The sequence below is a fragment of the Rhinolophus sinicus genome, linkage group LG05 (assembly GCF_036562045.2).
Source record: "Rhinolophus sinicus isolate RSC01 linkage group LG05, ASM3656204v1, whole genome shotgun sequence".
NCBI classification, from domain to species: domain Eukaryota; kingdom Metazoa; phylum Chordata; class Mammalia; order Chiroptera; family Rhinolophidae; genus Rhinolophus; species Rhinolophus sinicus.
The window spans coordinates 52,788,787-52,803,440 of NC_133755.1; the positions used below are offsets into that span (position 1 = coordinate 52,788,787).

The following is a 14,654-nucleotide window of genomic DNA, read 5'->3' on the forward strand; positions in this document are numbered from 1 at the left end:
GTTGCACAATATTATGAATATGCTTAATGCCATTGACTTGTACACTTAAAAGTGGTTAAAATGGTAAATTTTGTGTTATGTATATTTTGCTGTAATAGAAAAACGTAAAAGAACAACATAAATCAGAATTAGGTGAGATGATAGAACTCAGGAGAGAATTAAAATTTTTTTTAATTTTCAGAAATGAAAACTAAATATAATACAAGACTGAATGAACCAAATGGATAATGCCTCAAGAGAAACAAACAAGAAAAGAACATTTTTAACAATCAAAAACAAGATGAAAAGAACCTAGAGAAATGGCAAATGTAAAAGATAGGCCAAAAATCCAGGATAATTCTGAACAGATTAATACAAATACGTGTAAGAATTTAGGGTACCATAAAAGTGACATTTCAAATTAGTGGGACAGAGTCATCAATTAATGGTGATGCATACCAACGTGCCAAAAACATGTACACATATGACTTGTATTCATCTTTTGTTATTGGTATATATTGAGTATTACAATTTCAATACAGTTTTTTCCTTTCTTAAAATGTATATGCATTGTTTTGGCGCCCTCTGTATATGTCGGAGTATAATTTCCCTGGAAGGCTCACAGTATTGTGTCTGAGAGAGGAGGGAAATGAATGGCTGGGGAACTTAGGCAAGAGGGTGAATACCCTTTGTACCTAATGTTTTGTTATGTGAATGTATTACCTCCGAAGTCTGACTGCTTTAGTTCAAACCCTAGCTCCCCCAATTGCTAGCTCTTAATCTTGAGCAAATACTTGACACGCTCCAAACCTATCTACTTATCTGTGAAATGGGGTGAATAAGTTAGCGTGTGCTGCCTGCCACAGAATAAACTCTCAATAAACGTAAATTACTAGTGGGAAAAAACTCAATGTCCATCAAATGATGAGTGGATAAACAAATGTGGTAGATCCATGTGATAAAAAAGAATGAAGCACTGACACACGTGACAACACGGATGAACTCTGAAAACATGCTAAGTGAAAGAAGCCAGACACAAAGGTCACATATTGTATTACATATGTGAAATGTGCAGAAAAGGCACATCTATACAGACAGAAAGCAGACTCGTGGTTGCCAGGAGCTGGAGGAGCGACAAAGGAACCACTGCAAATGGTTAAGGGGGTTTCTGTGGGGACTGACGAAAATGTTGCAGGTTAGATCATGGTGATGGTTGCACAAGCTTGTGAATGTATTAAATGCTACTGAATTTACTTTCAAAAGGTGAATTTTATGATTTGTAAGTTATATTTTAAAAGTAATTTTAAATATGTAAATTACTGATTTTCCCCTGGTGAAGATCCCTGTATCTCCCCTTCTCCTATCCTGTTCCCTTTGATCACCGCCCACTCTCCCCCCGCCCTCACTTCCTCCAGCTGCCCCACCGGCCTACCAACGAGCATCTTTAAACTGGCTCCTGCGTCCCGCGGGCTGTTCAAGTGGTGACCCAGTGTGCACGCCTGCCCAATGCTCTCACGGGGCGGGGGGGTTGGACGCTTCCAGCGGATTTCTCTCGTGGGCTTCTGTTGATGGCGGTGTTTAAACAAGGCGGCTCGCGGGAAACCGGTTTGATGGAGGACTTGGTCAGCCCCTCAAGTTAATATTTAGGCCCCTCCCAAAGTTTGACCTTGTTTACCAGGAACCTCTGGATGCGGTGCTCTGACGACAGGTTGGCCACCTATGGACACCCGCAAATACTGAGGACTTCAGTGGTAGATAGGCTCAGGATGGGGCTTTGCTCCACCACGTGCAATGTGATCTCAGACCGTTGCTGAACTTCACTAATAAAGTGGCACAGTGATACTGGCCTTAGGTGGTGTTGTGAAGGCTAACTAAAGTAGTACATTAGTGGGCCTGGTGCCTAGGTGTTGAGTAAATGGCAATTTATATCCCATGCTCTGTCCTGGGTGGGCCTCCTGCTGCAGCGTTTCACTTAGCTGAGCCCCTGTTATCAGCTTCCCCCAGGATAACTCTGAGCCCTTGCCACTCATCTGGTAGATTCCCCTGATTTGTACTCACCTACCCCAACTATGATCATACATGGCTAAGGCAATCCAAACCTTTTGGAAATGCGTCCTGAATCTGTTTTCTAAAATACCTATCTGGTGGTCATGAGCAAGGCCAGCCTCCACGAGAGACTTTTTACATTTCTCCTGGTCAAGCTAGACTCATCTTCTGCCATCTTCAACTCTATTCCAATGTTATTCTTTTAACCCTAACCTCAGACCCTGCTTCTTACTTCTGCCATTTTCCCCACTCCCACTTCTTTTTATAAACCCATAAAAATCTCGCCCCATTTTGGCTTTTCTGGTCCTGGAATAAGTTTCTTCCTCTTGCCTCAACTTTTATCTTTTTTCCCTCATTCTCCCATCTTAACTTCGAATTCTTTCTCAGGCAGCCTTTGATCCCCACCCTCACCGAAGAAAAACCACTCTTAACAGCATCTCAAAACTCCAAAGGTTTCTTTATTACTCATCTACAAATTCTATTACATTTATTTATTCATTTTTATTGTTTTTAATATATCAGAATAGAGAAACTTATATCTATCTATGGGAAAACAGCTGGTATCCAAAGTGGCAACAACAATTCTAGCATCTCTTACATTGCATAGCCATAGTATCGAGCAATTTCCATATCTTTTTCCCTCTCAATGAAAAACTGCAGTTTCCCCAAAGAGGTGTATTTGGCAGCATTCTCGCGCTCTCGTTGAGCCTTCTTCTTCATGGCCTCCCGCTCTGGCCTTTGCTCTTTTGTGATGGGCTTTGACATTACAGGTTCAGGAACATTGGGTTTTCTCCATGGGATTGGTTGGAAGCTGAAGTCTTCGAGTAGATATTGGGTTTGAGGCTTGGGTGGGGACTGCACCTTGGGCACAGCAGTAGGAATGGGCTCCCGCTGGACAGAAGTGAAAGATGTTTTGTAGGGTGCAGGCCTCGGAGCAGCAGAGTGAGGGCCACTAGGTCGGGTAGGGTTTGCCAAACCTGGTTGGGTTGGGTTGGTCAAAATTGGCCGAGGTGGTCTGGGAGCACCTGTCAAAGACACAGGAGCTGGCCGAACTGAATTGACTGCAATAGGCTGAGCTGAGTGAGCGGAAACAGGCTGGGCAGGGCAGGTCACAGCACGCCGATGTGGTGCCAGGGACTGTGGCCTGCGGTGAACAGGTCGAGCCTGAGGCTTGTCCAAGGTTGGAAAAGGCAACGGTACCAATTTGACCTTCCCAGGAGGTGGCAGCTCATACTGGGATGGAGATGAACATTCTTTGTCAGCACTGCCCTCAGGTTTCTGGGGTTTGACTTGAGTTTTCTCAGGACCTTTTTCCTCATGTGAGGTATCCCGCCATCGTTTGAGAGCTGGAGATGGTTGGCAGCCTTTGGGGTTGCTTGAGTTTCCCAGGGCCCAGGAGGAAGAGGGTCCAGTTTTCTTATCACTCTTCTTCCCTAGTGCGTGAAAAACCTGCACGGACTCCAGCATGTGCATCCCCAGGAAGCTTCGAGGCTTTATGAAAGTCTCTTGGCTCAGCTCAGGTTGATTTTTCTTTCGCTTCATCTTGGGAATGATTGGCTTCTCTTCTGCCTTGACTCTGTTCCCTGACTGCTTACTCTCTTCCGTTTTCTTGGAGTTGTTTTCTCTGCTCTTTCTGCTCTTTTCCTGCCCATGGCTCTTAGTTTTGCCGATCCTGCTGGATGCAGCTTTCTTAGGTTTGCTGTTGGAAGGATGCTTGGCTGTGTTCACAGGAGCCCTGTCACTGGTTGTAATATTGCAAATGACAACTTCTTCCTCTAACGGGCACTCTGGGTTCTTGGACTGGATTTTGGCTTTGGGAGCACTACTGATAGGCTCAGAGGCTTTACGTTTGTTCTTTCTGACTTGATCAGAGGGAGCCTTTATGACATTTGACTTTTCCTGCATTTGGTTCACCTTGATGGTTGTGGTCTCTTTGGCTTTGAACACCTCGGGACCTTTGGATTGATCAAGGTCATTCAAGGAATTGAAGAGCTGGGGAAGGTGAAAGTCCTCCACCATTGTGATGTCAGGCGAACCGCCACTAGATTCAATCACATTTTTTTCAAGTGTCCCTTGGTCCTTAAGACTCAGGCTATTCTTTCCCAGATCAGTGTTTTCAAAACCAGGTTGCTCCCCTTGGCCAAGGGGATCGATGCAGGCCAGGAGCTGGTGAATATCAGGGACTTCTAAAGGGAGCAGTGGAGGATCTTGGTTTTCTGTTGGGATCTGGTAGGCGTCCAGAGGCTTTGAAAGCTTAATATTAATATCAAAAGTATTATTCTCTTTTTGTTCCTGTCTTGGAGCTGAAGGCAGTGCCAGGAGATTACTAGAACTCTGGACCGGAGCGATCACTGAAATTTCCCCAAGCTCAAGTGGTGGGTTACTCTCAAATACCTGGATATTCCTGTTTTTGCAGGACTTGGGGGTAGAAGTTTGTGGTAGATGAAATGTTTGGTTTGACGGTTGCAATCCCAGGGAAGTCTCCATCACTACAAAGGAATCAAGGAAGAAGTCAGTTCCTAGTAAGTAAGGTGCTCCTCCTATCACCAATACAGCAATCATGCACCTTCCAACAATAGAAAAGTCATTTCTACCAGCTCTTCCTAAGGATCATGCACACACCCTGTGCTAGGAGACAGGAGGCAACTGTTCTAGTTCTTATGGTGATCATTTCATGTTATCATTTCTTGTTTTTTCTTTGTATTTCACGGGGTTGTTATAAGTCAAATAAAAAGTAAAAGTTTGTGTTTTTTTGGTTTTTTTTTATGTTTTACAAGCCTGGCATTCTCATATGGAATCCTGTTAATTCTCTTCACTTTCCTGATAGAATAAGAACATTTCACACCATGCCCTAGGAAAGGGGATGGAGTGCTTCCTGCTGAAACAGATAAGCAAGGAGAGATTCTTAGCCTGCTTGCTTTGGGCAAGATCTTGGAATACAAGGTCTTAAATCCTGGTGTAAATTAAAGAAGTGAGGGGAAGTTAAACTGGCACTATGACAGTAAGAGTTCTGAAACACCTTCCAAAGAGACTAAACCAATAGGTCAGGGAAGGGGGTTTCTTACAGTGTGGTAGTACCCGAGGACTGATTGGTAGGGCGGTGAAAAGTGTGGTATCCCTTGGTAAGCCCTTGGGGTTCTCATACAGACAGCACGCATGGTCATTACAGTGTCCCACCTCTATTAGGTGATATAGAGTCTGAAAATGGAGAGCGCTGAGTGAGAGCAGTGGTTATTAAAGTCTCAAGACTTAAATTCCACTTATCTGTAGACTCTCCACTTCCCAGATGCAGACAGACCCTAGTTTTGAATGCTGACTTTCTTCCTCTCCCTTCTCACGGTTGTTGGTACTCACCTTGAAACCCTGTCTCTGCGATGGGTTGAGCAGACACAGGGTAGTAGATTCCAGAGGTGGAGGCCGGTGATAGGACATTTGTGGGCTGAACCTCTTTCAGTACCATGACCATTTCTGGTTGGGAGGCAGAGACCCCACTCCCTGTGTACGACACAGAGCCATAGGATTGCAGGCAGGGGCCAAGTTCTCCAGAGAGCAGATGCCCCAGTGTGCTTTGATTATAGTAATATACCTGACTTCCTTCCTGGTAGGGAAGTGACAGGCTATGTCCATGATTTAGAATCTGAGATGGTGTCCTCTGAACAAGGCTGGCAGAAAATGATGGGTACAGAGGGACCACGTTATAGCCATCTGAAGTTTTATCATATTGGGGTGCCATAGACATGGAAGGCCCAGCTGTGTTCTGGTCAATGACAGTCACAGTGCAGTCACTGAGTGACGAAGACTGCTTTTCTGTGCCTCTCGTCATATCCCACTCAAAAACACCTGGGTAGGAAGCAGCAGAAGTGGAGAGCTGGCTCTGGCCAGTAACTCCAGACAGCATAGTTGTGCTAGAATGTTGGTAAAGATAGGCACTACCCATGAGTGGCTGGAAAGAGGTTCCAGAGGCTGTTGGTAGTAGCCATGCTGAACTGACGGCTGGAGCAGAGAGACTGGAGAAATTGCAGGCACTTTCTGTTAGGGAGGCTGCATTGCTCACTACAGGAAGAGAGAGCTGCACAGAATTTGGAGTTCCAAGTAAAGGTGGATTTTGGAAATTCTCTGTAGGGAACAAGAGGGTGATGGAAAAATCAATGAGATTGATAAACTCTCACTGTATTTGAGAAATAGCATTATCTGAAGGTTGTTGCTATCAGGAAACCTCTAATACCAATCATCTATAAAGTGATTATAATAATAACAGCAATAATTCATACATGAATAAGTGATATATTACATATGATTTATATAGAAGAAGGTACAATAAGTTTTGGAAAGACAGAGAAAAATCGTGGAAAGCATATCACAGAACTAAAAAGAAATATATAGGTAATGAAAACGGGTATGTAGCAAGCATCAAAGCATAATACATTTACTTATAAAGTTTTGTATCATACATGCAATGTTATGAAAGTGAATATTGCCTACTCTATTTTAGTGAATCCTATTAACCAAAAAACAGCCCACAAGAGAAGGTGATTCCTAGCCAGTACATACAGACAGAAAAGATATATCAGGAAAATTGTATAACAAGCAGCAAGATGTAATAAAGGTGAATGCATAGGTAGCCACAATATATGTAGACAAACATTTCAGTAAAAACTGGTGCAAAGCAGAGAGCGAAATAAAGTGAAGAAATCCATTATGTGCTCATTCGTGTTTTTCTGAATACTACCCAGCAAGTAATAGGCTTAACAGCCTAGTAAAAATATATATATTTCAATTAATATAACCACAAACCAAACAGAAAAGAACTCTTTAAAAGTATCATCAAAGTTTTTATATTTATCCTAAAACCTAAATCACAATCATCTTCAACATCCAGGAAAGTGTCATCCCCAAAGCCTTAAAAGCCATCATCACTAGAATCCAATTTTTAAAAAATTTTCATGTAGGAAAACCCAAGGATTCGACAAAGTTGCTTTTAGATAAATGTGAAATTAGAGAGGTGGGACTTATTTTCTTCCTAGGTGGCTAAGATCTAAAAAGAGATGATGGCTATTTATCGGTGTGCTCTTTGTGTTACAGAGAATATAACTGTAAAGATGAAAAGCAGCTTTGACTTGGAAGCTATTCACACAAAGGAATTAATCTTTCTGATTCAAGTTAGGAGGTATCATTTTTGAAGAATAATAATTTTATTTTTAATAGGCAAACCATCTACATAGTTTAAAAATCAGAATGAAATTAAACACTGAACATTCTATTTCCTCCAGCCTCCTAGATAACCACCTCTATTAGTTTCTTATTTATAGGAAGCATCAGTCCTAAAATGTTTATATTAACAACAGTCAAGTGCCATCTGTGTTCAGAAGGGCAATAGGAAAACACAAACAACTGAATATAACTTTTCTGATCAGCTGCATTGCCTAGAGATACTCATTTCTGGCCTTACTTTCCCTCCTAGTAGTCTGTTAATGTAAGCATTTGGTAAAATAAACTTTCTTTTGTCCTGCTGTGAACAGATTTCACACTATGCTCTTGCTGCTTTAATTTGAAATCTTTGGTTCCCTTCAACATTCCATCCCTAACCACCTCTTTTATTCTGGAGAGCTCCTCCACGCTCTCCCTCTTCATTCTTTGATTTATCCCTCCCTCAATCTTATGTTTTCTCCTCCCTCTTGGTTCCTGTTGGCCTGTGCTGATGGAGACAATCCGACTCATCTTTAAATCCTTGCCTTCCTATAGCCCAGTACTCTCCACCCTCTCTCCCTAGTTTCTCTTTTCACCTAGTTTAGATAGAAAACGTCAAAACAGGTGAATATTACTTTTTAAACAGCATTACATTTAAAATAATAAAGTTGAAATGTTAGTGGTGGGAGACCATTACATATGAGACATCGTGTATATATTGCTAGTTTTCTACATCACCTAGGTTTCCTCTCTGTTTCTGTTGAAACACTCTCAAGAAGTCTTTGATTTCATTTTCTATATGGGTTTCCTTTAAGACTCAATATTACAAAAGAAAGGGATTAGAGAGAACAACCAATCTAATATCCTAATGTAACAGATGAGGAAAAAACAGACTTTGTGAGAGAGTCAATGACTTGTCCAAAGTCACACAGCTAGTAAATGTCAAAATCAAAACTGAAATTAGGTCTCCAGGTTTCCTGTTCAATACTTTCCCCCATTATTCTATGTGATTTTGACTCTCCTGCTAAATTTAGGGACCAAAAAAATCTAATGAAAAACTTTAGAAAGTTTCCTTCCTTACCTGACATGGTCAGAGGAGAAGAAACATCCACTGCAGATACGGTGGATGAGGAGACGACACTGGAGGTTGTCTGAGTGGCTGAAGCCAAAGAGCGCATGTGTTCAGTAAGATGATCACTGGTCACACTGGTCACTGGTCACTTGTGATGATTCAAATGTATTTACAGACAACTCCATGGAAACAAGATTTTACCAGGTGGTGGTAGGTTTGTTTGGTGGGAGAATGATGTCACAAAGCAGGCAGTTTAAAGGTATGAGAGAGCCAATAAGGGGGGGGTCAGGTTCCCAACAAGAAGATAGGATTGGGTGGGGGAAGACATAGGGGAGTTAAGCCAACTCCTAGTGGCTGAGCTTTGGGGACAGATGTGATGGTCTACAAGACACATGTGGTAGTCTCACTTTCCTGAGGCTCTTATGATAGGGAAATAATCTCAATGTTTTTTAAATACATTCATTAATATAATTCACTAGGAGTTATTTATAGTCTCCATATTATATTTTATTACATATATTTATAATTATATATACTGTTAATTAATATCCTTAGAGAGGAAGGAAGGGGAAATTTAGGTTGCACAATTACAGTTGTTCTGAAATCATCTCAGCCCATCTGATTCGTGAACTTACTGCAGCTTTTGAGGAACAAAGAAGGGGTTAAGGCGCTCCTTCTGTAACTTGGTTAAAGAGTAGGGTGAAGTTTGTTGAGTGCACCTTGCGGAGAATGCGATGGGCCAAAGCTCTTCTCTTTCAGTTTCTTCTTGACTCCTACCTTCCTTGGGCTGGGCTGGGCTGGGCCAGGTTGTTCCTGCATCTCTCTTCTGCTCTCCTTTTTTTTTTCATCTTCATTGTAGGCATTGTTTCTGACACAAGCTTTGATTTTTGCATTCTTACACTCATGGATGTTACATCCTGTCAACTTCCAGCAGCAGGGATCTTCTCTTCAGTGCTTGATACGTCCCCAAATGGACTCTACTCATTAGAAACAAACACCAGAGAGCTAAGAGACACAGCTGATTGCAAACGTTTCCTCTTTCAGCCTTTGGGTGCAATTCTCTTGCCCATACTTTACTACCTTTGATTCCTTGGGCCATGCAGGCATCCTGCCGTCCCTCTCTTTTGTACGTTAGAGGCATTTGTGATATTTTCCTTTTTCCTTCTCACATAAATGTATCCAGTGTGTCAGTTATTGTAGTCTCCTCCCCCCTTACAAACAGCCACTATGGAATCTTGGGCATTTAGGATTCTCTCTCTCCTCATGCTTGGGTGCAAGGCCAGGCAAAATGAAGAGAAGAATTGTTAGACAAAGAAAAGGACATTTATGGAAAATAGGGAACAGGCAAGGTGAAAGGGTACAGTAAAAGAGAGATTCATGTGGACGTTTTGGTTTCTGTGAGAAACAAGTTGACATATTTTGGCCTCATTTTGTATTCACAGAATACATATAGGTAGGTAGGTAGATAGAGAGAGAGAGAGAGAGAGAGAGAGAGAGAGAGAGAGAGAGAGAGATAGATAGATGTAGCTAGATATACACATAAATAGATTCTTATATATGGTGCCAAAAACTGTATATACATTTTAAGACAGGAAAACTGTATTAAAATTGTGATAACATACACCGATAACAAAAGATGAATACAAGTCACATTTGACTTCTACAATTAGAAAAGGTGCTCAAAGTGGTTACCATCAGTGTCCAGACACTTCTGATTCAGCAAACTACTACTTGAGCAACGTTGACCAAAGTGTCCACTTTATACATGTTTTTGGCACCCCTGTTTTATTTACACACGAGAAAAGTTTGGACAATTAAGTTCACGAACTTCCCACCATGAACTTACATGGTGGAAAGCTCATCTGACAAGTGTATCCCTGATATATATACACACACACACACACACACACACACACACACACACACACACACATATATATATGTATCACTTTGAGGAAGTGTGATACAAGTGTGAGATATATATATATATATATATATATATATATATATATATATATAGAGAGAGAGAGAGAGAGAGAGAGAGAGAGAGAGAGAGAGAGATTGTTTTTGTGCTCTGTATCAATGCTCTGGTTTTGTCTACATGTTCTTTTCCCTTTGTATTTTTTAAAAATCTAACATTGTAAAACATGGTTTTCTCTCAACTTTGTTTTGAAGAATCATGAACTAAGTTGATCTATGGATTTTGTGGAGAAACTTCAAAAGGGGTCGATGAAAAAAACGCATGTGGTGAGTTACACTGTGCAGCCAAACACAAGGAACAGAGTCTGCAGTCAGCCGGACGTGGCCTGGATTGCCTCTGTTTTCTTCCCCTGATTAGTGCCTTTCTCTCTAACCACTCTTGTGACTGTCAGTTAGGGCTGAGTTGCTAATGATTCCTATATGGAGTAAGCTGGTTGGGGGAGGAAATCTATTAATCTAGTCATTTTCCTTGGTGGTAAGTATTTAGCGGTACTTAGATCAACCTGTCTGGGGATTTTTCTAGTGCCAATGAGTAGGAAGTGTGATACAAGTTACCAAGAGCCACAAGAAGATACTCATAGATGGGCTCTCCAAAGATACATATTTTATTTATAAGCCTATGTTTCCTATTATGAAATATGAGTTTTTTCAATGATGAGGAATGATGCTTATCTGAGAAGAAATTGTGAAGGGTGTTACAGTGTAGAGTTATAGCTTAAACTTATAAATTTTTTTCAAGGTATTTCCCTTAAGCTTCACACCTCAGATAACCAACTTCCATGATATAGTATGCAATGTGAGGCTGACGACATATGCTAAATATCTGCAAGCCAGACTAGTCTCCTTTTTCTATGTTCCCATGGAAATAAAGGGAATTCATAGCTACTGCAGGTTAGGCTGGGTAGTATAAGACTGGGGGAAGTGTGGTGAGACAAATTCTGGTAGCAGTAAAATGTTTACATGTTAAAATACTCAGTTCCAACATTTAATTCTATTTAGGCAAACCCTTAGTTAGGCCTTTCCTGGTCCCCAGCCTCTATGGCTATTTTTGCTCCATAGTTGCAGCCATTTAACTTTCGCTTGCAGGCTCAGCATCGTCTTAACCTCTAAAATAACCTCAAATGTAGGAGGAAGAACCTAAAGAACTTTAGTCCAAGACTCTGAAGCTTAGCATCAAGCCCTACCCTGACCTACAGCCTTATCTTTACAGTTAGGTATTGTCCTGTCCCATAAACCCACTTTCTGCATTGTGTACCCATCAAGATAACTGGGACTTGTTTCAGTGAAACATACCAAGTCCATCTACCTGTAGGCTTTTCCTTATTCTCCCCATTGTCACTATTTGATTTAATTAAAGACTGGAATCCCTCAAACACCCACATGGTACCAGGGACCCTACCAGATACTGGTAGATTTTGTAATGTCAACTACTTAGCAGTTTGGTGCTCCAAATATCCCTTGCTTCTATATTTTCCATTTCAATCTATTACGCACCTATTAAAACATTATTTTACCTCATGTTGGACCCATTCCCATCCCATACTTTCTGAAAACCCTATTATGTCTAGGTCTGGCTTTGCTAGTTTCCATACTTACTAGAAATCCTATTATGCATAGGTCTGAATTTTTCTTGTATCATCTATAACTGAGTTTGTTCCCACCCCAAGCTTGTGTCTTTAAGCAAATTGGAAATGCAAAACCAGTATAACTTTTTAAATTTCTGATAGATTTATGTCCCATTTTGTATACGAGGTCTGACAAACGTTCGAGAACTTGCCCCTATGCGCTTATATTGGCAGCACTGTACACACAGCTTGGTAAGGTTTCATAACCTTGGTATATCAGTGTCTCACAGCTGTGTTCATGTTGACATGTGGCGATGTCTTGCTAAGTGGCGTTCATTATTGTTGTTGCGTATTTTTGTGTGCCGTCACAAGAATGTCTGAGCTTGAATTAGAACAATGAACAAACATTAAGTTTCTTGTTAAACTTGACAAGAGTGGAAGTGAAATCAGGGACATGTTAGTCCAAGTTTATGGGGATAATGCCATGAAAAAAACGGCAGTGTACAAATGGGTTAAACAGTTTTCTGAAGGGAGAGAATGCATCACTGATGAAGAGAGGTCAGGGCGGCCAGTAACAAGCAGAACTGACAAAAACACTGCAAAAATTCATCGAATTGTGCGTCAAAATCATTAGCTGACTGTGAGAAGCATAGCAGACCAAGTAAAAATGAGACAGAAGCATTTAGGAAAATCTTAACTGAAAATCTTGACATGAGAAAGGTGTGTACAAAATGGTCCCGAAGGAGCTCACCAATGAAAAAAACCAAAGGACAGTAGAAATTTGCCAAGACCTTTTGGAGAGGCAAGATGATGTTTTGGGCCATGTTATCACTGGTGATGAAACATGGGTGTACCAATATGACCCTGAAACAAAGCGTTAAAGTGCACAATGGAAGTCAGCCAATTCTCCACAACCAAAAAAGTTCTGTCAGTCCAAATCAAGAGTCAAAATGATGTTGCTAACCTTTTTTGATATCAGAGGGATTATTCATTATGAATTTGTACCAACTGGACAAACAGTTAACCAAGTTTACTATTTGGAAGTGCTGAAAAGGCTGCATGAAAAAGTTAGACGAAAATGACCTGAAATTTTCACCAACAATTCCTGGCTCTTGCATCACGACAATGCACCAGCTCACATGGCACTGTCTGTGAGGGAGTTTTTAGCCAGTAAACAAATCACTGTATTGGAACACCCTCCCTACTCACCTGATCTGGCCCCCAGTGACTTCTTTCTTTACCTGGTGATAAAGGAAATATTGAAAGGAAGACATTTTGATGACATTCAGGACATCAAGGGTAATACAATGACAGCTCTGATGGCCATTCCATAAAAAGCATTCCAAAATTGCTTTGAAGGGTGGACTAGGCACTGGCGTCAGTGCATACCTTCCCAAGGGGAGTACTTCGAAGTTGACCATAGTGATATTCAGCAGTGAAGTATGTAGCACTTTTTCTAGGAAGAGTTTGCGAACTTAATTGTCAGAACTTGTAATTTTTATGGTTATTGTACTATTAATACTTTTTGGTGACTACACACCTATTGGATATTTTTTCATAAATTCCAAAAGAATATTTTATGATTTAGCACCAAATTTGAATGTGCCTAATTGTAAGTGTGTAAAATGTCCTGTGCTAACTGATGTCTTTTCTTTTTCTAAATAGCAATTTATTTTTGTTCTTACTGGGGAATATAGGAGAACAGTGTGTTTTTCTAGGGCCCATCAGCTCCAAGTCAAGTTGTTGTCCTTCAATCTAGTCGTGGAGGGTGCAGCTCAGCTCCAAATCCAGTTGCCGTTTTCAATCTTAGTTGCAGGGAGGGCGCAGCCCACCGTCCCATGCAGGAATTGAACTGGCAACCTTGTTGTTAGGAGCCCATGCTCTACTGAGCCATCTGACTGCCCCTCCAAATAGCAATTTTTTAATACTGATTAATTTTTAATTATGTGGAAGTCTTCAGAATTGTAAATGTTTGTGGATCTAAACTTGGTTAGAATATGACTGTCCCAGAAATGTTAAAGCTAGTGATCTTTTTACCCATTCATTCATTCAATAACTCTGACCTTTCTGACCCTCCATTTACCTAGCTCTCAAAAGATTGTGAATGTTACTAACCTTGTATGTAAGATACTTTCAGAAATTAGAAACTAAAAAGTGGAAAAACATAAAAAACATTTGCTATTATAATTATCTACAGTTTACTCTGGAATTTAGTATTTTATTCTGCCTTTGGACCTACTGTAGGACATGTAGTAGGTCTTTGCTGTTTCACTTGTAACAGAAATCAGAGATTTTTTTCTAACAGGTACAGATCTCCATGCCTGATATTGTGTGGACATTTTAGACTTGAGCTCCCTTCTTGTCTCCCAGTTATTTTTAGTATATTATAAATGTAAATATATGCTGTTATCTTCTAGCATGATACCTGGCATATAATAGGAACCCAATAAAAATGTCACTGTGAGTAGGGGTGTAGATTGATACAATATTTTTGGAGGGTAATTAGGCAGTATCTTTCAAAAATTTGTTTTGCACATCCTTCATTCCAGCAATTCTACTTCTGGAATTTAGCTATAGTTGTATATATGTTTAAGGATGTTTACATTGCAGCCTTTCTGTAATGGAGAACAAAAAAACTGAAAACACCTAAAAGTCCATCGATATTGAACTGGTTGTGTAAATTATGGTGGTATTTATGATCAGTGGGATACTATGCAGCCATTAAACATAATAGCATGTACACATAAATTGACTGGGAAAAATCAGAATCCGAGATATATTGTAGAATATGTATAGTCTGCTGCTTTTATGTGAGATAGAGGATG

The 14,654-nt window shown here is 40.6% G+C and overlaps 1 protein-coding gene across 1 annotated transcript; it reads right to left on the minus strand.

Moving 5' to 3' along the window:
* Positions 1-2,594: 2,594 nt before the first annotated feature.
* On the minus strand, positions 2,595-8,390 carry LG05H2orf78 (linkage group 05 C2orf78 homolog). Its single transcript, XM_019712844.2, has 3 exons — positions 8,294-8,390; positions 5,380-6,141; positions 2,595-4,514 (listed from the first exon to the last, which is right to left on the minus strand). Exons 1-3 carry the CDS (start codon positions 8,388-8,390, stop codon positions 2,620-2,622), a joined length of 2,754 nt encoding a protein of 917 aa, XP_019568403.2. The 3' UTR covers positions 2,595-2,619.
* Positions 8,391-14,654: the final 6,264 nt, after the last annotated feature.

What these genes read in the sequence shown, in the direction of transcription:
- LG05H2orf78 (XM_019712844.2), bottom strand. Translation starts at nt 8,390, where the DNA reads ATGCGCTCTTTGGCTTCAGCCACTCAGACAACCTCCAGTGTCGTCTCC. An exon ending in TTCTCCTCTGACCATGTCAG is followed by an intron (nt 6,142 to 8,293) that starts GTAAGGAAGGAA and finishes TGTTCCCTACAG; the next exon opens with AGAATTTCCAAAATCCACCT. An exon ending in CGCAGAGACAGGGTTTCAAG is followed by an intron (nt 4,515 to 5,379) that starts GTGAGTACCAAC and finishes ATTCCTTTGTAG; the next exon opens with TGATGGAGACTTCCCTGGGA.